The sequence below is a fragment of the Mastomys coucha genome, unplaced genomic scaffold (assembly GCF_008632895.1).
Source record: "Mastomys coucha isolate ucsf_1 unplaced genomic scaffold, UCSF_Mcou_1 pScaffold23, whole genome shotgun sequence".
In the NCBI taxonomy this organism is placed as follows: domain Eukaryota; kingdom Metazoa; phylum Chordata; class Mammalia; order Rodentia; family Muridae; genus Mastomys; species Mastomys coucha.
The window spans coordinates 57,331,734-57,357,985 of record NW_022196906.1 but is presented as its reverse complement, the minus strand read 5'-3'; the positions used below and the strand labels follow the sequence as shown (position 1 = coordinate 57,357,985).

At 40.2% G+C, this 26,252-nt stretch overlaps 1 protein-coding gene across 5 annotated transcripts in view; it reads left to right on the top strand.

Moving 5' to 3' along the window:
- The window catches only part of Pias1 (protein inhibitor of activated STAT 1), a 110,199-nt gene that overhangs the window by 76,172 nt on the left and 7,775 nt on the right, over positions 1 to 26,252 (top strand). For all 5 annotated transcript variants that reach the window (XM_031345676.1, XM_031345673.1, XM_031345678.1 and 2 more), the window contains exons 7-12: positions 2,874 to 2,979; positions 11,368 to 11,441; positions 17,143 to 17,303; positions 19,821 to 19,951; positions 20,911 to 21,091; positions 25,439 to 25,581. In XM_031345676.1, coding sequence (XP_031201536.1) covers positions 2,874 to 2,979; positions 11,368 to 11,441; positions 17,143 to 17,303; positions 19,821 to 19,951; positions 20,911 to 21,091; positions 25,439 to 25,581 — 796 coding nt within the window. The remainder of the gene's footprint in view (positions 1 to 2,873; positions 2,980 to 11,367; positions 11,442 to 17,142; positions 17,304 to 19,820; positions 19,952 to 20,910; positions 21,092 to 25,438; positions 25,582 to 26,252) is intronic.

Here is a 26,252-nt window from a genome sequence, read left to right as displayed (position 1 = left end):
GGGAGGGAGGGAGGGAGGGAGGGAAGCAGCTAGACAGATGGCTCAGCAGTGAAGAGCACTGGCTGCTCTTCCAGAGGTCCTGAATTCAATTCCCAACAACATTTTCTTGGCTCACAACCATCTGTAATGTGATCTGATGCCCTCTTCTGGCATGTAGATATACTGTAGATAAAGCACTCATATACATAAAATTTAAATAAATCTTTAAAAGGTAGAAAGGAAATTATTTTTGTAAATTTCAGATGACTGTAATTGCATTTTTTAAAAATCACTAGTTTAGGGCTGGAGAGATGGCTCAGCGGTTAAGAGCACTGTCTGCTCTTCCAGAGGTCTTGAGTTCAATTCCCAGCAACCACATGGTGGCTCACCACCATTTGTAATGGGATCTTACGTCCTCTTCTGGTGTGTCTGAAGTCAGCTACAGTGTACTCATATGCATTAAAGAAATAAAGAAATACCCTGTTTGAAAAAGCAAAGAAACAAACAGAGTAGGACACTTTAAAGAGTAAAATCACTAGTTTAATTCAGCTTGTAAAGATACTCTGAAGAGTTTGTACAGAATGCCTCTATTATAGATAGATATTATATTGCCTGGTGGTGCAAGGGTATAATTCCAGCTACTTAGGAGGTTGAGGCAAGAGAATCTCAAAATTAAAACTAGCCCGATCAGTTCTAGCCTGCATAACTTAGTGAAATTCTGTCTAAAAGTACAAAGTGAAAACAAGGCTGTAATTACCTAGTAGAAGGGTTGCCTAACTCAAAGGAAGCCTTGTGTAGAGAGACTTGATCTGGAAAGAGGAGGTAAAAAGGAGGAAGAAAATAAGAAAGAAATAAAGAGACTCCACACAGTTCTTGAAGGAGAGAAGCATATTGTAACTTCTTGTTCTACTATGTGGCATTGGATTTAGCATTTATTAAACTTTCACTATGGGTGGAGGAATTGTAAGTGGGGGACAAAAGGACATTGTTTGGATTATGGAGAAAGTATCTTACAGACTTAAACAATTTTACAAACTTCGGGAAAGTACAGACAAAATGAACAATTAGAGATGATATACAAATAGTTGGGGCCTAGGTGGTACCTGAGGGCAGGCAGACACACTGACTAGTTGCTGTTGGTTGGCGTCTGTGTGTGCAGTGTCTCTGTGACATTGGTACAAGTGGGACTTCACTCCTAGCATTTCTTTAGCTTTTGTTTTCCTCTCTGGTTACGCGTTTCAACAGAGCACACGTACTGTTTCACTGAACTTGGTTTTGGGGTTTTCTTGTTTGTTTGTTTGTTTTAATCTCATCACACATACAAATAGAAAGTCCTGGGTGTAATTCCAAGTTTGAATGTTGAAGCTGTCAGTCTGAAATCTCACAGTGTTGATTAGCATCTCTCCAGTTTTCTGTTTGATTGAAAGATCAGGCAAGCAAAGAGTGATGGTGAACAAGGTTTGAGTTTCTTCTAAAGGATTCTTACTTTTTTTAATGTGCTTTAAATGTTGGGACATTGTAAAGTTGTTCCTCATTAAAATACTGTGGAATGTACTAATGAAAGTAAATTTGCTGTTTGCTACTCAGTTTTTTCCCCCACCCAGAAAATACGTACCATGTGAACATAGGTTTCTGAACTTGACAGGAAATGTAGCCTTTCAGGGGGTTCTGTAGGGTGTGTGCTCCTTTGTTACTGAGAAGCAGATATGTATTTAAATATGCAAAACTAGTGCTGGGAAAATAGCTCAGTGGCAGAGTGCCTTCTAAATGTATGAGGCCCCTGCTTTAGACCCTAGTGCTGCAGGATGGGTGGGTGGGTGGGTGGATGGATTGGAATGTTCATGGGGCTAGACAAGGATGTTCTAATAAACTCTGATGTATAGAAGAATTAGTGGAACATCATGGCCCTTGCTCATTCAGTACTGCCTTCTGGCATTCTTCCCCTTTCCTCTTGGTTTCTACTACCTGAGCTATCCCAGCTGTCACATGATCATAAGCATAGTGTGTAATCTGTGCCTCAGTTTCATCAGCCCTTCAAAATATAGCAGTACCTGTTTGTCCTCTACAGACCATAGACAAAGTTGAAAGGAAGTCTGTAGTGTATATCAAGAGTGTGCTGTAGACTGTTACTATGAGGTAGACTGTCTTCTCACTTCTTTTCAAGCGTCTTGATCTGCTTAATCCCATCGCATCTCAACCGAAAAGATCCTTGAGGCCTTTCCCTCTCCTCCCTTCACAGTCTTGGCCTTTTTTCTCTTCCTCTTTCCCAGTCACGCACCCTTCGCTCAGCTTGGCTTGCTAGCTGCTTCTTACACTACCTTCTCAGGGAGGCCTTGCAGGCCTTGGGTGTACCCTGCTCATCTTCAGGCCAGTGCTTCTCTGTTCAGTCTTCTTTACTGCTTCACTGCTTGATGTCTGCGTGGCCCAAGTCAAGTTCCTTTAAGATCTAGAGGCTTCCCAGGCATAGTGAGGCAGAGTATGTGTTACCTACTGAATACAGTTTATGATACCTTCAGTGTCTTAATGGCCCTGGTTTATATTTAGTTTTAATAGTGTTCTTTTATGTAAGAGCCTTAATCTGTTTCTTCAAGCACATGGTGCAATAAAGCAGCAGCAGCACTGGGCAGCCATTCTTAGCTTGACACGAGAATGCTACAAGTTAGGGTAGTTTCTTTACTTTTCTACCTTTGTTTTCTTGGCCACACACACAAACTTAGGTTTCTAACCACCTCAGCAGCCTATCAATCAGGATTCACTGAAATACCTAGGACAGTGCTTGACACACAGTAGGTGCTACAAGAAGTGTTAGTTTTCTTTCCCTGTCACTGTGGGTTAAATAGATATGCTGTTTACTTAAATATGTGATTGGTTTTCTACATCTTTTTTTTTTCCAGACCTATTCCATGGCAGTATATCTTGTAAAACAGTTGTCCTCAACAGTTCTTCTTCAGAGGTTACGAGCAAAGGGAATAAGGAATCCGGATCATTCTAGAGCTTTAAGTACGTATGATAAACTTACTTCATATATGCAGCTAAACTATCTTGTTAAGGTTAGAGTAGTTCTTTTTTCTCAACTCAAATTCTAGTGTTAGTTTTTGGGGTTTGTTTTATTTTGTTTTGTTTTGTTTACCAGAACCTGTTACAGAGGATTACAAACGCCAAGAACCTAGTATGTGAGCTTATAAATTAAGATCTAAGGGCAGCTTTAATTTCTTTGCCATGAACTATATTTAATGATCTGTGTTTTACAGATCTTAATATTTACTTTGTAAGGTTACTTCTTGAACACAGTATTTTTTTTAACAACCTCATAAAACCAATGTTTAAGGAATTTTAGGAGATGGAAAGGAAATCTTGGCATGAATTCCAGGAACGTACTTTTGGTTTTCAAGAATATTTTAGATCCAGGACAAAAATACAGAATTATATGATGACTGTCCCCTTGCTTTTATCAAAGTAAAACGGCAGTAGAGTGACAGGAATGAATGTTACCTTGAGCACATTTCTTCATTCCTCGGTGTCTTCTTATCCTTGTCTGTAATGATAGGTTTGTAACACATGATTTTTTTGTTTTGTTTTGTTTTGGGTTTGTTTGTATGTTTGTTTGTTTGTTTGTTTGTTTCGAGACAGGGTTTCTCAGTATAGCCCTGGCTGTCCTGGAACTCAACTTTGTAGACCAGGCTGGCCTCGAACTCAGAAATCCACCTGCCTCTGCCTCCCAAGTGCTGGGATTAAAGGCATGTGCCACCATCGCCCAGCATGACACTTGATTATTAAAGAGTAGTTTTTGAGAATTTCATCTGTGCACATAATCACATACACACATACTTCCCCTTTGAATGCTTCATTTTGATGTGTTAAAATTGAAATGTAAGTAAGATCTAAAAGTGGACTTTCTGGCTTCAAGTTTTGAGCATCAGTAGCTTTTCTAAAGAGGTGGTTTAAGTTCTTCCTTAATTCCCTTGTCCAAAAGTGTGGGCTCTTTGTAGAGGAATTGCAGGTGGAGGTTTGGTGCTTAGGAAGCAGAACACATTGCACTCAGGAACATGATGGCTAGCTAGCCTTGATTCTATAGCTTAGGCCATCTTCAGACTTGCTGTGATCCTCCTGCTTCATGTGCTGGAGTTACAGACTGAACTGCCACAACCTGCATGTGAAGTTCTTAAGATAACTTACTAACAGCAGCCCATTCTCAGATTTGTTGTTAACATTCTAGTGGGAAGAACTAAGATACTAAGGCCAGCTTCTGCACAGCTCCCTTGCAGCACAGCTCCCATCCTTTCTCCACCCTGCTTCTGTAGCAGTGACCAAACTAGAAGATCCCACTACCCCTGGTAAGCAGAACACCCAAGGTAGTGCACTAGAGGTTTCTTTCTGTACTGAAAGGATCCTTTTATGAAAATGCAAATAGCTGGGCGTGGTGCTACATACCTGCATCCCTAGCTACTCAGTGGGCAGGAGTGTCATTTGAACCAAGAGTCAACATTGGAGCTAAAATGAAAGCATCGTTTGTGGATCTAGGGGAATGGAGGCACCACGAGTCAAAGACAAGAAAGAAAGGGTCCTGACGAGAGAAGAAGGGGTAGCCATCCACCTGGAAGGAATGTGCAAGAGAGGCATCCTTCTTTTTTCACAGCCTCGATGGAGTTATCCCTGACTGACAGTCTTTATTCTTGCCTTGCATTACTTGATCGCAATTAGTCAGAAAACATTATAGAATTGTGTGGTAACTGTGGTGGAAAAGACAAATCCCACAGAAGAAGGCAGATGAAGTTTTTGGATTTAACAACAAAGTAGGCTGCTTGTATAGGCTCTTGATTCTTATACATTTGACAGCTAGAGTGCCCTGAAGGTTCTGTCAGGAGAGCCTGGATTGGAGTTCTAGGAACCTGTCCAGCTACCATTACACAGCAAGACTGCCCAGTTGTAAAGCTATTTACTGTGCATCCTTCTGCCCTGCTAATCTGAGTGAGAGTTTTATTGTCCTTGTTGGCCAAGTGAATGAATGGAATATTAGTTGGATTCTACCAGTATTAAATATATTTCAGGCTGGGTGTGGTGATGACTGTCTTTAATGCCAACACTCAGGAAGCAGAGACAGAGGCAAGCAGATCTCTGTAAGTTTCAGGACAGCCTGGTCTATAGAGTGAGTTCCAGGACAGCCAGAGCTACACAGAGAAACCCTGCCTTGAAAAAAAAAAACAAAGCAAAAAGAAATATATTGCAGTTGACTAAAGGCCTTTACCTCTATATCACCTGTAAAGAAATAGCTTTTCCAAAGTTATGTAATTAAAATACTGTTTTAAAAGTTAAGCAAAAATGAAGCTTGTCAGGAATTTTTGAAACATGAACTGTGCTTACAATTGTGTTGGTTATAAGTCATTCTTAACCTTGTAAGGAAGGTCTGCTGACAGTTTTGTTAATCAGGGCCATGTGTGATAATGTTCTTAAAATAAGTTTGTTAGTATTTAGAATTCAGACTTTTCACTGAGAAAATACATTCTGTGGGCTGGAGAGATGGTTCAGCCAGTAAAAAAGCTCATAACCAAAATGTCAAAAATGAAGTAAGTTCTGTATTTTCATTCAGGAAATTAAATAAAGAATCTTCTGTGTTCTAGGAATAGCAGGGCAGCATTACACAAGACCACACCTTCTCCATATATCCCAAAAGTTTACAATCTGATAGGAAAGACAGACTTAAGTCATTAATGAGTTACAGTTTTGACATGTGCTTTGAAGAAGGAAGACAGAAAACTCTGAAGAGACATCACAGTGATTCTTTCCTCTGTTGTGCTCTGGGATATGAAGGACAGTAATGGGAGTTGTTAGAAGAGGAGAAGTTGTTCTTAAGCCCCAGGATGGGAAGGGGATATGTCCAGGGAAAAGGCCTGAGAAACTAGAGTATAGAAAAGGATGAGAAGAGCCAAGGTAGGGTGGAGAGACTGTAAATTGATAGGTGCTATAGAGGTCCATGTGGTAGAAATCCATCAAAGGGTTCTTACACAGAGGAAAGACACTGTCAGATGTGGGCGGTCTGATCATCAGCTAAAGAATGAGCAAGGAGGGGCAAGTCCAATGCCTGGAACCAGTTAGGAACCTCCTACTTAAAAACAACCAGTTTCTTATTATTGTGTGTGAGAAACACACGTTCCAGGGGCTGAACTCAGGACAAACAGGGCTGTGCTGCAACTACCTTAGCCCACTGAGTACCTTACTGACCTGTGTTCTCAAGTACCATATACTACATCAGTGCTATTTTCTGAAGGGGAAATGATGTTTGAAAAGTGAGACTGTGAAGGAGCTGACTGCCATAGGAGACAATGCTCAGACACAGCACTACATGAGCTGGCCACCTCACTGTCTTTTACTCACATTTCTAGTCCCTTTTGTCTCCTCAGGTATTTCCTGACAGCTCTACTGATACGTCTTTCTCATACTTTAAAACTCTGCTTCTTGCTGGGCATGGTAGTGTACACCTTTAATCCTAGCACTTGGGCAGAGGCTGGTAGATCTCTGAGTCAAGACTAGCCTGGTTTGCAAATTGAGTTCTAAGCAAGACAGAGCTAGACAGTGAGACATTGTCTCAAAACAACAAACAAAAACCAAAAACCAAAAAAAAAAAACCAAACCTCTGCTGCTTGTCTGTCCTATTACTCTCAACAGAGGTAGTCTATTGCTCTGTGACTGCTTCTCTGCTGCTTACATAGTGTTTGAGCCCCACAGTACCCCTCAATGTGCTTAGGCAGTGACCACAGTGCTCCTCTCACTGCTCTGCCTAAGGCATTTCTACCTCAGATGCTCTACTGCATTTGATACCAACCTCTTTCTCCTCGAAGTTGTCTCTTCCCTCTTCTGACCTCACCCAGCTTCCTTCTATGGACTCCTGGAGAGAAGCTTCCTAAAGTTGGGCATGGTGGCCTTTAATCCCAGCAGAGGGAGGCAGAGGTAGATTGTGAGTTAAGAGGCCAGCCAGGGCTAAGGAGTGAGACCCTAGGGGCTCAGGTGGGAGTACATTGTAAATGTTCCTTGGAATTCCATGCTGTCCTGCCTTCATATCCACTGTTTCTGCTTAAACTCATCCTAACCCCCAAATACAAATCTTCATTCAGGTCTCTCCTCTAGCTTCAGACTCCATAGGCTGACTGTCTTGACCTAAACATTGTTTTGCTTATCAGAATCAAGAATTTAAGAATCCTCTAGATTTGCCAACTGACAATCTAAACATTTCTTAAATCTATCTTTTGTCATTGCCCTCATTTAAATCCTTACATTTTGTCTTTATCTTTAGAACCTCAGCCCTAAATGATGTTTTTTCTTTCCTTTATATTGGCTTTTCTTGTCTCTTTCCTGGTAGCCTTGCTTAGTGGTACACATCTAATCTTACCATCCTCTTTCATCCCCTGAATTTCTAACACCAATGGAATAAAATCTCCAGCTTTGTTAGTGCCATGTATAACCCTGTCCATTAAAAAAAAAAAACACCATATTTTCTCCCTCCCTCCCTTCATCCCTCATCAATGCTGGAGTGTTCTCTATGCCTCAAACCTTCTAGCTGCTTCTACTGCTTTGCTCCAGGGGTCCTTCGTTTCCCAGACCCCCAGGGTCTCTAGGAGCCCATCAATATGGGTGGACCTCACTAAGCATCTTTTACTTCTGCTATTTTATCTCAGTTCTTGGAGTCCTCACTATCTCACACAGTACCTTGACACATAGTAAACTCTCACATTTTGTTGTTATTGTTCTAGTTTGTGACATCAAATTTGTAATCTTCTGTCACAACTTCCCACATGTTAAGAGTTTAGATGTGTTTCTATACTCAGTGATTGGTGTTAACTGATAAAAAGAAATGTAGAGTGAAAACTAGGCTTCAAGCCTTTTGTTTTCTGAACAATAGTAGAATGTTAAGTTTAGTATACTTAGTTGTTTTCAGCTTTAACATTCTCAAAGACTGAATTAAAGTATTCTGGAATTAATGAGGGAGAGAAGTCAAACAGTTAGAACCCAGAAAAGCACCATCTAGTACAGTAGTCTGAAACAGCTGTACCGCTGTGTGGTAGGTACCAGCAGTGTGCTATTGAGCATAGATGTTACTAGTATAACTAAGCACTGAGTTTCACATTATCTATTTCAGTTTCTTAAGTACAGTCTCATGACTAACACTGGTAGCTCATAAAACAGGGATTCAATAGCAAGGTGACACATGCTTTTACTGCATGCACTGGTTCACACAGCCCATTTTCTGATATTCCAATACAGCAAATGAGCTAGCCATTCTCCTTCAGGAGGTGCTGGATGCTCCACCTGTTAACTGTGGCCTTAACGTTCAGCTGTTGGGAGCAGAGATAACTAGTGCATTGTGGGATAGATTGCAACCCTCAGTCTGGAGCAGCTAAGCTGTTCTCAATTGATGCAGAGCCTGTACTGCCTCACATATAAAAAAAATGTATTTTCATAAGAGTAGGATTGGGCCTGTTATAGCAAAGGAGATTTCTGTTTGCTTGTTGTAATAGAAATCCACAAATGTAATTTCAAAAAACCTTATCTCTAAAAGAGAGGGAGCATGCAAATTATTTTAAGTAAGAATTGTTAGCATTGACTAAATATAATATTAGGTAGTTTAATATATTCTTCATTGGGTTAAACTCATTTAATCCAATGCTGTGAGATAACTATTATTCTCATTTACCAGGTAATGAAAAAAGTTACTAAAGTGACTTGACAAGTCAGAATTCTGACTTCATGACTCGGGTAACTGTTCTCTTACTGCCTATCCAGTGTGACCTCTGTGACTACTGAGTTTTGATTTCAAGGCTGATGTTATGCTGTTGCTGCATTTAAGTACAAGTTTACCCAAAGCTCCAACAGTTACTATTCCCATTACTGTGTAGGAGGGTGCTGCTGGGCCAGTTGGTAAAGGCACGCAGAATGGATGGTGTCTTACTCAGGATTCTCTAGAGCTAGTGAGAACCAGGAGGATACAGATAGACTGGAAGGAAAAAAATAATAGAGGAACTGGCTTACCTGATTTTGGAGGCTGAGAAGTTCCACAGTGCCACCTGCAAGCTAGAGAAACAGGAAAGCATGGCTGAGCACAAGTCCAGAGGCTCAGAGAAACCAATGATGTAAGTCCCAGCTGATGGCTGCAGAGCCCTGGGCTGCTGAGGTGAATACTAAAACCTAAAGGCTGAGTTCCAGTATTTTTTCTGTTCTGTCCTCCTCCCCACTTGCCAGCTCCCTTACACGCTCAGGGCTGTTCTTCTGCCACCTAGTTCATGAACTCTTCTCAGACATCCTCAGAGACACAGTTACTTGTTTTTACTGGGGAGTGGGGACTTGGGTTTTGTTATTGTTAATTGGGATTTTGTTTTGTCTTGTGTCAAGGGTCTCATACTACATGTAGCCCAGGCTATCTTGGAATTCATTATGTAGACTGGGGTGTTCTGGTCTTATAGCAATCCTCCTGGGATTTCAAAGTTACTTTGCTCTGCTAATTAAGTTAATGTTCTTTCAAATTATTTTATAAGGAAGGATTAGCTAAGGTTGGATAAGTAACTTCCTAATTTATATTTGTTGATATTTTAGTGTCTTGATGGCTCTATTTTCCAAACTAAAGTCCAGAGGTTTTATGGCTTTGGGAATATGAATGTCACCCTAAGAATAAGAAATACATACAGACTTTGAAAACTTCAGATTTCCAGTCTACAAAATAACTTCTTAGTCTGGCATCAGAATCTGTGTGGAGCTTTTTTTTTTTTTTTTACATATTCCTATATACCAGATCTCATAGATGGTTGTGAGCCACCACGTGGTTGCTGGGAATTGAACTTGGAACCTCTGGAAGAGCAACTGGTGCTTTTAACCACTGAGCCATCTCTCCAGCCCCTGTGTGGAGCTTTTTAAACCACCCATTCATGTCCCTCTTCCCCAGTCTAATGTGATTAGTTACAAAATAGAATGTTCTAGATGTAACTCAGATGAGCTTCTATGTTGAGATTCCCTAATGTGAGACAACCCTTCAGTAGATTGTCCAAAACTCGGGCCATCTAAAAATTCCAAACCACATATTTCATAAAGGCTGGCTTCGTAGTTCTGCCAGTAGCAGTCAGCACCCAGACATCTGCCTATCAGCTTGTGCTTCCCGTGTTAGCATTGTGGTCATAATTATTATGCAACAGCTCTGAAACTGTGCTTGGTTATACTTACAACCACTCTACCTCAGGCCCCTATTTCTAAGATTACTAGAATATTTTCTCTGGATATTTCCTGACTCAATGTTTCTTTTGGTTCCTGTCATCAGAGATAACTACTGCTGCAGGTTTACACATGTCTTAGTCAGTGATCTATTGCTGTGGAGACACACCATGACTGAGGCAACTCTTATAAAAGAGCATTTAATTGAGGCTTATTTACAGTTGCCATTATAATCATGGCAGGGAGCATGAAGGGCACATGCTGTAGCAGTACCTGAGAGCTAAATCCTGATCTATAGGCAGACAGAGAGCAAGCCAGAGACTGGGCCTTGGCTTGGGTTTTTGAAACCTCAAAGACAACCTCCTATAACAAGGCCCTACCTCCTAATCCTTCTCAAATAGTAGCATTCCCAGGTGACCAAGCATTCAAATATATGAAGCTGTGGGGGCCATTCTTACTTAAATCGCCATACATGGGAAGTATAAAGAATCTTTTATAGTAAACTGGAAGACAATAAAAGAATAGCCATGGAAAGTAAAAGTCTTAGTACTTCCTTATTTGAAAATTATAGGAAGTTGGAACTGAAAAGACATAGAGAATTTGGTGTGGCTTTTGGATTTACTGTAAATAACATTAGCGGAAAGAGGCAGGTTGACTTGCTAAAGACAACACAGTGAGTTTACAGGTAAATGACAAGATTCGGTTTCATGGTAAAGAAATACTTGGACTGTTTCTTTTATAATTTGAAAGCAGAGTTAATATGGTTATAATGTTTAATTCATTTTCTGTCTATGCAAACTTATTTTTTATCATGTTCTTTATTACTTTTCTTTAAAATAAAAGAATGCAAATTAATCATAATTTTAAAGAAAATCATTAGTATCTTAGAGTACTAACTAAAAGGGCCAACCATCCCTGGAACACATAAGCTGCTCTAGGGCTAACGTCCTGTGGGCCGTGATGCAGTACCAGGGCTTTGCAGGAGCTTCAGCTAGCTAAAGAGTAACGCCCTCCTTCCCTCGCTTACTGTGAAGGGCAGAAGCCCTGTAACTGCTCTTAGCTTTCCAGACAGGTGATTGATTGGAAGATAATTGTTTTGGTTGTTTAGGTTTTAAGTTTTAAGCTTCTTTTTCAGTGTTATATTAGTAATGCCTTTAATAAAGTTGTTCTACTTGTTTTCTCTCCAATGCATTTCAGTTAAAGAGAAGTTAACTGCAGATCCAGATAGTGAGATAGCTACTACCAGCCTACGGGTTTCGCTGCTGTGTCCAGTAAGTGTTTGCTAATGCTTGCTTTGAGTATAAATACTTCTTCTTTTTCCTGAGTGTGAGTAATTCTGCTTACTTTAAGAATCTCCCCATTCTACACTGTCAGAGCTTATCAAGATGGAAAGACACTGAAGCATAGGACTGTGAGCTGAATAATTCTAAAGTTTGCCTTATTCATATTGTGTATTATCTAAGGACTGCCTTCAGTAAACAACTGTTTCTCAGGTTCCAGTTAGAAGAGCAGAGAGGGATGCTCCACGAATTCAAACAGGGCTTTCCTGAATAAAAAGTGAGCACAGTTATCCACATCACAGCCTAACTATTTTGTCAACAGTAGCTATAAGAATCCACCACTTAAAACCTGTGCCAGCTGGGTGTAGCACATACCTTTAATGTGGGCAGAGACAGTGAGTCTGAGTTCAAGACTAGCCTGGTTTATTGAGCTCCAAGATGACTTTGTAAACAACAACAAACACAAAACATGATGCCATTCCTGATACTGCACACATACACACACTCACACATACATATACTCTCACACACACACACACAGTGCTAGGCCTGGAGACCCATGCCTATTATTCCAACATTTGTGGGGATAGGGCTGGGGCAGACAGATTACCATAAGTTCAAGGCCAGCTAAGTTACCATAACAATACCCTGTCTTAATTTAAAAAGAGGAGGAAGAGAAAGGAAATTCTGTTCTACCTGACTGAATTCCTTATGCCTATAGAATTAACTTAATACTTATAAGCCAGAAAGGGAAGGAACAGTCATTTAAATGAAACAATTATAAAGTCATCAGATTTGACTAAATGAATAAAACTATAAGCAAAAAAATTGTGTTGAAGTTCATTTCATACCTAATTTGTTGGTGGGCCCACCAAGATTATAGCAGTTGAATATTGCCTTCATATGAAAGAAGGTGAAGATTAATAATAAACTGCTGACATTTGGTTAATCAAATTAACCATATTCAGATGTATAAAGAAGGGAAGGACACTTGTCTCCTGGTTTGCCTGGATTGTTGAGGAAGCTTCTGGGATCGAGAGAGCCTGCTAACCTAAGAGAGTGGGAGTTTCTTGTTCTTTGAAGAAGCAACAAGTTCTGTAAAAATTTAAATATTACTTATCCTTCATCTTAGCCTAGTATTGCTTACTAAGCCTTAACTCAAATATATACTCATCAGTGTATGATTAGTTTGTGAGTGTGCCTTTTTTATATGTTTCCTAAAGCTGAGATCCATCTCTGATCTTTACACACCTTAGAAGAAACACAGTGCAGTTAGAAACCACTGTGTCCTTTGCCATGGCTATACTGTCTGTTCTGTGAATGACTTTCCTTCTGAGACCTCTTTGTAGTCTGTCTTCCTTAAGAGAAGTATTGTTACTATTATTAAAAGTTCTTTAATAACCAGGTAAGTGTTAAAGAACCATAAAATTGGTTCAGGATCAGGAAGGTAGAAGGTGAGGAAAAAAGCTTTAAATGAGATAATTTAAAATAACAAATCTCATTCTTTTTCCCCAAATCCTGACTTAACCTACTCCCTTTTCATGGTTTTTTACTGCTTCGTTTCATTGTAAAACCCCAGTCAAGAGGATATGATAAATTTAGAAGACCACAGCAGCTTTATTTCCCACTTAAATCACTAGAGAAGTCTTGTTTCTTTGCATTCCCATCTTAAGTGTTTACAGCTGAACTGATGTGTAATATCTAGAACATGGAGCAGTCACACAAAGTGTGTTCATCTGAAGACGCAACCCACTGTGTATGGCGGCAGCGGTTGTATCCCTGGACTGTGCTCTTCTCTCTGTGGTTCAGGTGCTTTCCCGTGTTACTGGGAAACATGGGTCACATTTTGCTTCTTACTCATCTTGATTTACTGAACAGCTTCTAATTTGATGTCCCCTGTGCTCCTCTCTCATTCGTTTCAACAGTTCATTGTAAATTAGCATCTGCTTTCAAATTTCAGACTATAAAAAGCTGCTGTATAAAATATATAATTACAATATGTCATGAGTTTCTATGTGGCTAAAGGGATAATTCCCCCTACAGTTACTTCAGAATAGCAAGGCCATATATTTTTAGGTATGTTTTTGCTCAAAAATAAAATACAGTTGTGATAACTCATCTATATATCAAATTTATGGAATCATAAAAAGAGATTTGTTCTTTGAAATATGTAAATATGCTGTCTGACTGTGCATTTCTATTTCCCTTTTGTAATATGCAGAACTCAGAATAAATGAGTTTCTGTTATTTGTGTGCCATTTAGCTAAAGGCAACAAAAATAATTAAAATGCTTTTTCTCTTTGAGGATTGTCGGTTCTAATTTATTAAGAACAGAGATGGAAATGTTGAAAGTCTGATATGAGCTGTTCCACAGACCTGTAAACCCAAACATAGATAATTTAGAATTGATAGAACAGAGAAAATAAACTAAAAATTTATTTTATGAGTACTTATTAGTATGAAAAAACTAACAAGATTTTAAGTATCAATCAAACTTTCTTATCCATAGAAGTATATGTTGTCCTGACATTGTAGGCTTCTGCTGGTATAAGCCAGCTTACAACTAGTTTTCTTCTCATGCAGCATCATGAGCTGTAGCACGGCTGAATAAAGTCTGCCTCACTAGAAAACGTGTTTATGGTTATCCATTGATAATGCAGACACCCGTCTTATCCTTCAAAGGGAAGAGAACTAAGTTTGTAATCAAAAGAATAAACTGCTTAGTGCTTGCCCCTTCTTATACCGTGTTAGATACAATAGGTGCCTGTTTGTCTGGTAGACACTTAAATCTAGTGATTGATCTTAAAATGAGAGACAGGAGGATTCTTCACATAAGTGTTATTTTATGACTCTTTGAGATGACACCTGTGGTATAGTACTAAAAGGCTGTATATTTGAAAATGAGCTGCTGGTTTCTTATGCCATTTATAACTGTCATTCCTGTAGTGTTTACTTGTCAGTTAGCTTTGAGACTGTAGGTCACCTTGTTGGTGAAGCTCACCACAGCGCTGTGGTGGGATTGTTTTCTTGCCTCTGTGCACAAAGGACTAACTGAACAGCTTTGTGACACTCCTTACTGAACTTGTCTTCCATTCTTATGATTTGATTTCCATAAGCATATGAAAAAAAGGCAGAAGAACAAATTAGTTCTGGCAACAGAAGAGTCGTTGCTTGTTTGCCATTAGCTAAGGCATTTATTAATCCATCAACGTTTCCAAGGTATCTAATTGATGGTACCAAATTAAATTTTTATTTATCCTTTTGTTTTCATATACTTTTAGTGGCAGGCCATTTGTTTGTGTTTTGAAACACAGGATCATAATGCCCAGACTGGTCTCAGACTCACTATTAGACTGGGAATGATCTTGAACAGCTTCCCTTTCCATGTGCTGGGATTCCAGAACCAGATATGAGTCACAATGCTAGAGCTCAGAGCTTCTTGCATGTTAGGCAAATGTTCTACTGACTATTTCTTAGCCCCAGATTCAGTTTTTATATCTTAAATTAGACCTTAACTGTGAAATGCAAATTTCTACTGGTTGCTTAATATTCTGTGAAGAAAGCATAGGTTGAGAGTCCAATGGAAGTTCAGTGCCAGCACGTAAGCTCCCAGCTATAGAGTTGTGGGGCTCCCCCTGATGCTTCATGCAGACAGGAAGACAGAAAGAAGGATGCCAGAATCCAAGCAATAATCCACGGACTTATTTATACTTTGAAAGAGGTAGTTCTTGAAGGCTTTCCTTTCACATGCCTTTATTCCTATACTCCCCAGTGTCTTCACATCTTTCAGACATAAAGAGTTTCTCCTAGGACTGCTAGCATGCACAACCAACAGTCTATCCGTATATGAGACTGTCATCCTACAGTGTAGTAAGTACTTTTCCAAAGCTGGGGGCAAGGACGTGAGTCTGACCTGTTTCCAGTAGGAGATACACAAAGAAATAAAATAGTATGATCTTGTTCAGGGTAGAGCTGCACACAGAGAAGGGCACTCTCAGTTTACTCCTGGTCCTCTCTATGCTTTGGACATGATAAATGATGTTCCTCCTGGCTTAAGTTGTTAGCATGTTGAGAGTCCTTTTGAAGTTCTTTATCAGTGCATCCAGTGGAAGTGGGGAGGGAATGGTGCTCCTTTCTAGGTAGAAACGGAGGCCCAGAAAGGTTAACTGTCTTCCCTAGAAGCACAGTAAATCATTGGAGTCAGAACAATAATTTCGGGCCCATGACAGCTGGTTTCCTTGGTAGACAAGGAAATTATACATTTCCCTGAAATTTTTGTAAGCCAAAAAATTTTTCCTCTTTTAACACACAAACATATGGAAAGTCTTTTTCATGAACTTACCAAATAATATCATTACAGAGAGTGAGTAGCTTACATACTCTGTGGCCATTCTGGACTTGGGAAACCCTGTAGTGGTGATGGAGATCATATCCGGTACTCCTTGTGCAGGTCCCCAGTAATGTCTTACCTTGGGCCCAAGCATCAAGCAGTGTAAGATTAAAGAAAACCTCCATCTGTGGAGTAGAGTCAGCTTGTGTCAGCTCAGTCCACAATTATTGGACAAGAAAAATGTCCCCAAATGTACTAGTGATGTTTGAGAGCCAGAACTGTTGGCTGTGTGATGATGCCCAGTGAGGAGAGAGACTCAGAGTGCACATCTGTCTCCTCTTCAGAGCTGCCCCGGCCATTATGCCTCACATGGCGGAGGAAATGGGGGATTTGGGCTTCCTCCTGTGAACTGAGTTCTCATTTAGAGATGAGGTTAGAGCCTGACTGATCTCCGTGTCTTCTTTTTTCTAAATCTCTAAATAGGCGGTTCTTAACTTTTTTCAGATCAAAGACTGATTTAAGAGAATGTGTGAAAGAGTTACAGGTATAGCTCAGTAGTAAAGTGCTCGGCTAGCAAGCGTGAGGCCCCAGGTTCAGCAGCCACATACATGTGCACACACAATATGAGAGCACATTCAAAGAGATTCAGACATTCCTAACAAGAAACTCACTGCTCTTATGGTAGACTATGCATAGTCACTGTGTTTGATATCCAAGGATATCCTTTAGAGCATGGTTTTAGATTAAAATTTTTACTTTTTAAAAATTAAAATATAAGTATAACATTTTCCCATTTCCCTTTCCTTTTTCTAATCCCTCTGAAGTACCCCTTCCTTTGCTCACTCTCAAAATCACAGCCTCTTTTCTTTGTTTTTACATACACACACATGCCAAATATATAAATACAACCTGCTCAGTCCATATGCTGAACTGTTACTTGTATGTATACAATTTCAGAGCTGACCATTTGATATCTGATAACCAATTAGAATCATCCCTGGGAAAGGCTGTTTCTTCTAATCTCAGCATCCTTCAACTGTAAACAGTTCTCTGTCTAGGAGTGGGCCCTGCATAGGATTTTCCTGTAGCATGTCTGTTGGTATTATTATCCTTATTCAGGTCTTTTTAGGCAACAATATTGTTGGAGTATCAAAAGCTTCCCTATTGTTCCTAGGGAATAGTCTAGGCAGGTTTCATGCTTCTCTGGCTCTTACACTCTTCCTGCCTAAGGTACAAGGGTTGTAGACACAACACACTTGAAATCACAGTATATGCATGTTGTATTTCAGGAAGGCATTATTGCAACCTGAGTTTTTAGCAGCACATACTAACAACGTTGACTGTTCTTTACCTTTCTTAAAGCTTGGGAAAATGCGACTGACAATCCCCTGTCGGGCACTTACCTGCTCCCACCTTCAGTGTTTTGATGCAACTCTTTACATTCAAATGAATGAGAAAAAACCAACATGGGTTTGTCCCGTCTGTGATAAGAAGGCTCCATATGAACACCTTATTATTGACGGGTATGTATGTTTATATCTCTTTTTGTTTTTCTGCTATTCAAGATTGTTACCATCAGGTTTGAGATAAAACCTAGAGGTAATTTTTTCAAAGGTGTTTGCTTATGGAATTTTCATTATTCTAGAAATCAGTAATCAAAAATATGTGACTAGTATTGTAAATAATTTTCATCTTTTAGGGCTTTTTAAAAACATTTATTTGGGAAGGTACATTATAAACAAATGGCAGTTAGAAGACAGCATTAGAGAGTTGGTTCTTTCCTTCTGCTGTCTATGTTTTGAGGATTAAACTTGGGCTCTTAGGCTTGGTGGCAGGAACCTTTCCGCCATCTTGGTGTCTCTCCCCTCTTGAAAACATTTTTTTTAAAGATTTATTTGTTTATTTTGTATGAGTACACTGTAGCTATCTTTATACACACCAAAGAGGGCATCATATCCCATTACAGATGGTTATGAGCCACCATTGGGTTGCTGGGAGTTGAAACTCAGTACCTCTGGAAGAGCAGTTGGTGCTCTTAACTGCTGAGCCATCTCTCCAGCCCCTAAAGCAGTAGTTCTAAGCAGACCATATGCGCGCGCGCACACGTGTATATTGAGTACATCTAAGACCTACAAAGTACATTAAGAGGATGCATGATCAAATTTTGAGATTCTGGAAATTCAAACTCCTCTGATAAACAAACAAACAAACAAACAAATAGCTTTTGGTGCTAAACAAATGGCTTAGCAGTTAAGAGCTATACTGCTTTTATAGATCACCCAAGTTCAGTTCCCAGCTCCAGTGTATCTGATGCCCTGTTCTGTATTCCATGTGCACATAGCCCCCCTCACACACACACACACAAATAATTTAAGCAATTTGTAAATAATACAGTTTCTTTTCAAAGTTGGGCTTTTTAATAGAAGCTTGGCTTCTCTCCTGTCCACCAAACCCTGCTGTCTGTGTACTGTCAGGGCTCCCAGCCAAGGATTGCCAGCTGATAGCAGTTTCCATTGTTCTGCGGCTTCTGTTTCTAGCCTTGTCTTTCCCCTTTTGTGTTTCAGTCTCTGTCCTCACCATTGCTCCAGTGAGAGGAGGGTCTCCTTATTAGCCATTGTCTGTTGTCAAGACCTGCTGATACTTGGCCGTGACTCTGCCATTCCCCTTAGGTTTCTGTTTGCCTTTTTGCCTCTGAACAAGAAACAAGAAAATGCATTGTGAAAAGGGGAAAATGTCTCCCTAATATTTTAGTGTTCTTCAGCAAAACAAACAAGACAGTTAGTTAATACTATATTAGAAAACATAAGAGCCTTGAAGACAGTAGTACAATGTTTTTATCAATAGACTTACAACCTAGAGCTTAAAAATGTCAAGTATTGGGAGAATATGAGTAAGTAGTGTTTCCTGTTAGATTTTTCAGAAGTGAAATGAAAACTAACTTATAAATTTAGATTAATAGTAATATTTTACCAGCTCTGTATAGTATATGTTTTAGTTCTTCCTTTTCTTATAATACAGATCTCTCTCACTCTTTCAAAAACAGAACAGGAAATAAAAGGCATTTTTAGTAAAACTTCTGGTTTAGTTTTTACATAAATTCTGATTATATGCTATTAATAACTTTTAGTCTTTGGCTTTATTTAATATTATGACTGAGTAATTTGACCACAATGAATTTCTTACATTCCCTATAAATGTTCTTTTAGTACCAATATATTTTGTTTGGATTTAACTGTTGGTTGGACTTTTTTTTTAATTATTTACTTATTTTATGTATATGAGTACACTGTAACTGTCTTCAGACACGCCAGAAGAGGGCATCAGATTTCATTACAGATGGTTGTGAGCCACCATGTGGTTGCTGGGAATTGAACTTGGGGCCTCTGGAAGAACAGTCAGTGCTCTTAACCACTGAGCCATCTCTCCAGCATTGATTAGACATTTTTAATATATATCCCTTCAGTTTATCCAAAAGATCTTATGAGCAGTTTGCAAGTATAGAATGTAAAGTATAAAGAACAAAACTGAATATATATAAAATCACCACCTAGAGATAATTAGTGTGTGCTTTTATTCACACACACAATCTTGTTTTGAGATTTGTTTTTCCTTAACCATCTCGGGTTTTGTGAACATTTTTCTGTATCTCTAAAACTCTTGGGGATGAGATAAGGTGCTTGCTGCCAAGCTCAGCAGCCTGGGTTAATACTCAGAACCATGGGTGGAAGTAGAGTACCAACTCGTACAAGTTGTCTTCAGACCTCCACATATGCTCTGTGGCACCCACCCACCCATATAACACAAACTAAAGAAATATTTTTTAAGTTGTCATTTCTTTCCAAGTTGCATGACATCTTTTTGTAAACGTTCCCCAGTTAGCATAACTGTTTCCCGTTTAGCACACATGTGAGCATGAATGCAGTTTGTCTGCTCTGCTTCCCTGACTTCCATCTACTACTCATAAAACACAGACGAGCTAGGTGTGCTGAGTTATGCTTCTCATGTCTCTTCATTTAAAACATGTTCTATTGTCTGTCTAGGTTGTTTATGGAAATCCTAAAGTACTGCACAGACTGTGACGAGATACAGTTTAAGGAGGATGGGTCATGGGCTCCAATGAGGTCGAAGAAGGAGGTACAGGAAGTCACTGCCTCCTACAATGGAGTCGATGGTGAGCAGCTGCTTGTGGCCTGGGTGCTTGCTTCTGTGCTACACTGGCTTTTAACATAGAGATGCAGACTGTTAACATTACTGAGCAGTACAGATAGCTCAGTGATTCTTAGGTGATTAAATGTCCACAAATAGCAATGTCCTTTTAAATCAACTTTTTGCCAGCCTGTAGATTTTATGGTACTAGATTTCATAGCAGTCTAAAGTCACCTTTAAAGTCATCATTTTGAAGCACCTACCTTTTTAAAAGTTTGAATACTTTTGGTGCAATGTAGTGAGCAGTGCTGTTTTTCTTCTTTTCTTCTTTTTTTTCTTTATTGTTTTTGTTTAGTTTTGTTTAGTGTTAGACTTTGGAGTCTCTTATTTTGTATTCACTTGCCTCTGCCTCCTGATTGCCAAGGCCAAAGTTATGCAACACCATACTCAGCTGCTTTTTTTCTTTAAATATTTACATATATGTGTGGATAGATTTGACCTTTGTTGTTTTGTTAGGAGAGGACCAGTATTTTCTAGGTATTTTAGATGCTGTATAGATAAACATATGTAACACACAATCCTGCTCTAAAACTACTTTTATTCTAAGGTAGATATAAAAGGTACTTTTTTTTTTTTTTTTTGAAACAAGATCTCTCTATGTATGTAGCCCTAGCTGTCCTATAACTCACCATGTAGACCAGGCTGGTCTTGAACTCAAAGAGAGACATCTTTTGCCTCTGCCTCTACAATTATGGGATTAATAAAAGCTTTAAGTTACATTTTGATTATTCTAATTGAAAATGATTTTTCAAAATAATTAACAACCAATAAAAATGCCACAGTTTTAAACACAGTCAATCAGAGCTACCTTACATCTTCATTCTGCTACCATAGTGTTGCTTTGCTAAAAGGATGTGTTCATCTTCAGGGACATTGAGAGAAGAAAATTGACACGGGTCTTGTGTTTTAATCATTCCCACACAGGATGCTTGAGCTCCACATTGGAGCATCAAGTGACTTCTCACAACCAGTCCTCAAATAAAAACAAGAAAGTCGAGGTCATTGACCTAACCATTGACAGTTCATCAGATGAAGAGGAGGAAGAACCCCCTGCCAAGAGGACCTGTCCTTCCCTGTCTCCTACATCACCACTAAGTAATAAAGGGTGAGTGTTTTTAGGACCTTTCCAAGACACTCATATGAAAGTTCTTTTGCAAAGTAGGGTAAAGGCTGCCAGGTTAAAAACCATTGTGTTTGAATACAAAATGAGATAGACTTTTCCCAGGGATGTGGCATTTTTTATGAAGTAAAGTACTGTTCTCCAAGAGTTTGTAAATAGGATTAATTGTACCAAGAGATGTTTCTGGGCCTGGAGAGACGGCACAGCAATTAAGAGTACTTGGTGCTCTACGCTCAGTTCCCAGCACCTACATAGTGGCTCACAACTGCCTGTAACTTCCACTCCAGGGGATCTGATGACACCATCTGGCTTCCAAGGATGCACATTCACTCATCCAAATTTTTAAAAAGATGATTCTGGTGCATTTAGTATTTTTGATGATCACCAAGAATTTTTTGTTTGTTTAAGACTTGTTTGTTTTCTTTGTATGTATGTGGATGTCAGAAAACAACCTTCAGGAATTTATTCTCTCCCTCTGCCGTGTGTCTAACTTAGATTGCCAGACTTAATAGCAAGTACCTTTACCCGCTGAGCAATCTCACCAGCCCTCATTTAATCAATTTTTGATTAATATTGTAAATAAAAATACTCTTGTTGGACCAGGTGTGGTGGGATACACTTTGTAATCCCAGCATTTGGGGAGGGCAGAAGCAAATGGATCTCTATGAGTTCTAGAACAGCCTGATAAATATAATGAAACCCATTCTCAAAGAAAGGAAGGGAGGGGGAACGGGGAGAAATGCTCTTTCCCTATGTCCTCCTCATATTTGAGGTGTGGCATCCCTTCCTTTCAGGATCTTTTTACAGTCATTGTCCAGTTTTAGTCGGGTAGCAGCCATCTTGTTGGGAGTGCGTGCCACAAGAGCCACTAGCCTCTCCTGAGTGGACTTGTTCAGTGTAGATAATAGAGTTCTCCATGAACTCTGAGCTCTGCCTCTCTGCTGGGCTTCTTTGAATATGAGGAGGTCCATTGAAATGCTGTCCACAGCTCCTGCCAGGGTCGAAAACCACCAAGGATTAGACTTCATTTTTGACTGCTTGTAGGTTTTAGAACACTGGCTAAAAATTGGAACCTATTTGCTGTAAAATCAATTCAAGTAGAGCACTTACAGTGGGAAGCTGAGCACACCAGGCAGGCCATTGAAATTGGCTGCAGACATGTGTGGTGCAGGAAAGAACTGCAATGGCTTGGGCTTTTCTGAAGTAGCCCTGTTTTGAAGACTTGTTGTCTATTTCCCATCATGTTGTTCCTTGGAGCTAGGATTTGTAGCACATGTTTATAACTCCATCACTTATCAGGCTGTTTAGAGCCAGCCTGAACTAGATGACATCCTGTCCAATAATAATAGTGGTGGTGGTGGTGGTGCTGGTGATTTCAATGTAGTTAAGTGTCCTGAAGAACCTAAAGACCCAGATGGAATGCTTAGGTGACACATGAATCCTGTAACACATGAGGGACAAAAAGTGATCTTGGTGGGTCTGGATATCTGCAGGAGATCTTAGAAGCAGCCTCCCACAGAAAGACAACTGTATTGTTATATTTTTGTGCCATAATTGCAAAATTAAGATACTTTCTTTTGAAAAAAATGATACTTTCTAAAAACAAGTGTATAAAGACTGGAGTTAACTGGCTGTCAAAATAGTCATATGTGAACTCTGCAGTATTTTTACTGAGTATATTTTTTTCATCGGGAAAACTTTGGAGTCTTTAGAAATCTAATATTTTTTCTTTGAATATTTATTATAGTTCTTCCCAAAATAGCTCTGTTTATTATGTTTGGAAAATTATATTAGTTGCATTAACTACTTCCCTGAATTTACCCATGATGAATTGAGCCTAAATACAACTCTGCAAATGCCAGAGCCTTCTCTGTGGATATGTAGAAAACCTGGATGTCTCCAGGATTTTAAAAGAATGGCTGCATCCGAAGTGCTGTGAGTGTTCACAGTAGCAACCAGCCGGTAGCTGTAACACGAAGCCCGGCAGGTCGTTTGCTGCTGTGCATTATAATAAGGAAATATGCTTGAGAGCATTCACGAATAGAAAGACAGGCAGCCATCCACAACTAGAAAGAATCAGGCACTGTAGCACCTTGCTGAGTGTTCCATTCACCCAGAAGTTCCATACTGTTTGCTAGACTGGAGTGTCTGTGAAGGCTAGCTTTCTCCTGTTAGATCTCTTAAGTGTAGACAAGGACACAGCTAAAGAACATGGCGCTTTCCAGAGGTTTGCATTTACACTGATTGAAACCCTTCTGTGCAGCACCTCAGAGTGTCTTATGTTTACTATCCCATTCAGAAAAGTATAGTGCATACTTAAATTGGGATTCTGTTCCTGGAAACTTAAGCTTTGTGTCGTTTGAAGTACTCTGTACCATTAAATTTGTACCTCCACATGCCAGTAGGTGACATGGAGTATTGGGAATAAAAGATAGGTCTGGGGGTGTGGTTTACTGGATAAAGTCCTGGCTATAAAAGCATGGTGATTCCCCAGATTCCATGTAAAGCCAGATAGAGTACCATGCATGTCTTAAGTCAAGAAGGCAGATGGAGACAGAAGCCCTGAAACTCATAAGCCATCTGGCCCAGCGTATCCATGAGCAGTGTAGAGGTGGGCAGGGGAAGCTGTTCTCTGCCCTCCGTGTGTATGCATGCTGTAGCACCCGTGTACTACACTAGTGCACAAACACACACTGCACATTCCAAATGAAGATGCCTGTATTCCTTCCTGTCTCATTACTTTGTTCTCCTCTGTGCCTGTTAGCCTTAGTGGTCAAGGTCATGTGGAGTAGTGCATAAACCTTCTTAGGACTGTCATAACTCTTTCAAAGTTAGTTCTTCGTTTCTTTCTTCCTCCTTTTTTCTTTTGTTTTGTTTTGTTTGGGATGTTTTTTTGTTTGTTTGGTTTGGTTTGGTTTTGGCATTTTGAGACAGGGTTTCTCTATGTAGCCCTGACTATCCTGGAACTCACTCTATAGTCCAGGCTAGCCTCAAACTCAGAGATCCACTTGCCCCTCCCTCCCAAGTGCTGGGATTAGAGGCGTGCGCCACCACCGCCTGGCTGTCCTTTTTCCTTAAGGGAAGGAAAGAGACAGATCTGGCATCTGGCTAGTGAAGCCTGCCGGTGCTCTTCTGGGGTCTCTCTTTCCCTCCAGTTCAGCCGTTCTTTCTTAATACCTCTCTCCCCCTTTTATACTTTGGGACTCTTTGGTGCCTTGTTTGCTGCTTTGATTGGCTTCAACAGCCCTATTACTCGACTGTACTGATAGCTAAACTAGACACTGGGTACACCAAAGTCACTGCCCAGAGTTCACTGTCAGCAAACTCATAAGTCAGCTCTCTTCTCAATGCTCAGCTTGCTGCATTGCCCTAGTTGTCTCTATTTACATTTTCCTTACCAAGGTATCTTAGTCAGGTGTCTATTGCTGGGATGAAACACCATGACAAAAAAGCAAGTTGGCCGGGAAAGGATTTGCTGGCTTACACTTCCACAGCACTGTTGGTCATCTAAGGAATTTGGGATAGATACTCAAACAGGACAGGAGCCTGGAGGCAGCAGCTGATGATCACTCCATGGAGGCGTGCTGCTCACTGACTTGCTCAGCCTGCTTTTGTTAATCAATCACTAGTTAAGAAAATGCTTTCTAGGCTTGCCCAGTACTACGGAGGCACTTTCTTACTTGAGGTCCCCTCCTCCTCCTGTCAGATGACTGTGCCATGTGTCAAGTTGACAAAAAACTTATCCAGCATGAAGAATATCCCTGGATTCTCACTACCTACTTCATTCAGCACCTACTTAGAAAGGACCACAGTACAAAAAAGGGGGTTGGGGGGCAGCCGATGGTGGCGCACACCTTTAATCCCAGCACTTGGGAGGTAGAGGCAGGTGGATTTCTGAGTTCAAGGCAAGCCTGGCCTACAAAGTGAGTTTCAGGACTGCCAGGGCTACACAGAGAAACTCTGTCTCCAAATAAAAAAAAAAGAAAGGACCACAGTTTCCTTGTTGGGAGTACCTTCCATCCATGTCCAACATGGTGTCTCAGCTGTGTGTCGCTCCTGCATTCTCAGAGTGGAGGATGGCGGTCTAAGGACTATATGGACTGTATGAATGATCATACTGTAGCATCTCTCTGATTTTCCTTACAGTGTCTGCAAACACTACCACAAGCCTAAATTAGTTTTTACCACTTGCTTTATTTTTGTTTGTTTGTTTGGATTTTTTGTTATTTTTAATTTTTTAATCATAAAAAGTAGGACTTATAGTGGGATACAATTGCATTTGCTAAACTATTAAAGTGACTATTAAATTTTCTGAACATTTCTTTCCCACAGCATTTTAAGTCTTCCTCATCAGGCATCGCCTGTGTCCCGCACCCCAAGCCTTCCTGCTGTAGATACAAGCTACATCAACACCTCCCTCATCCAGGACTACAGGCACCCTTTCCACATGACACCCATGCCTTATGACTTACAAGGTGAGTTCCCGCTCCTTTGCTGTGTCACACAGGCTGACGAATGTCTTCACTCTGAGTAGCTGCAGTCTGGGGGTGGGAGCATAGGGGAAAAGTGAATATAGGGTCTTCATGGTACCATCCTCAGCAGCCCGCGCTCACTGCTCTGGGAATACTGGGGCAGTGGTCTTGAGGCAGTGTGAGTTTCCCAGTATTCCATAGACTGTTGGCATACTTCCTATATGTGGCCTTCAGATTGATGGGAGTGAGTGTTGGGTTTTGTTCTTTGATTATGGCTGCATGTAACAGATACTGTGTGTGGGCTGTATTGTATTACAAGAGATGGACTTGCTGGATAGCCCTGGTTTTCCCCAGGAGCTCTCCATATAATAGACCAGACTGGCCTCAAACTTGTTGTCATCCTCCTGCCTCTGCCTTCTAAGAGCTAGGTATTAGGCATGCACTGTATCATAGAGGTGCTGCATGCCATGGCACATGTAGAGATCTGAGGGCAGCCTGCAGGAATTCATTTTCCTTCCACCATATGGATTTTAGGGATCAAACTCAGGTCATCAACTTTGGTGACAAGAACCTTCACCCACTGAGACATCTTGTTAGCACTGTTTTATTCTCTTATAAGTAGTGACAATTGAGACATTTAAAATTTTTAAACTTGTGTCTTTTGAACCTTGTCC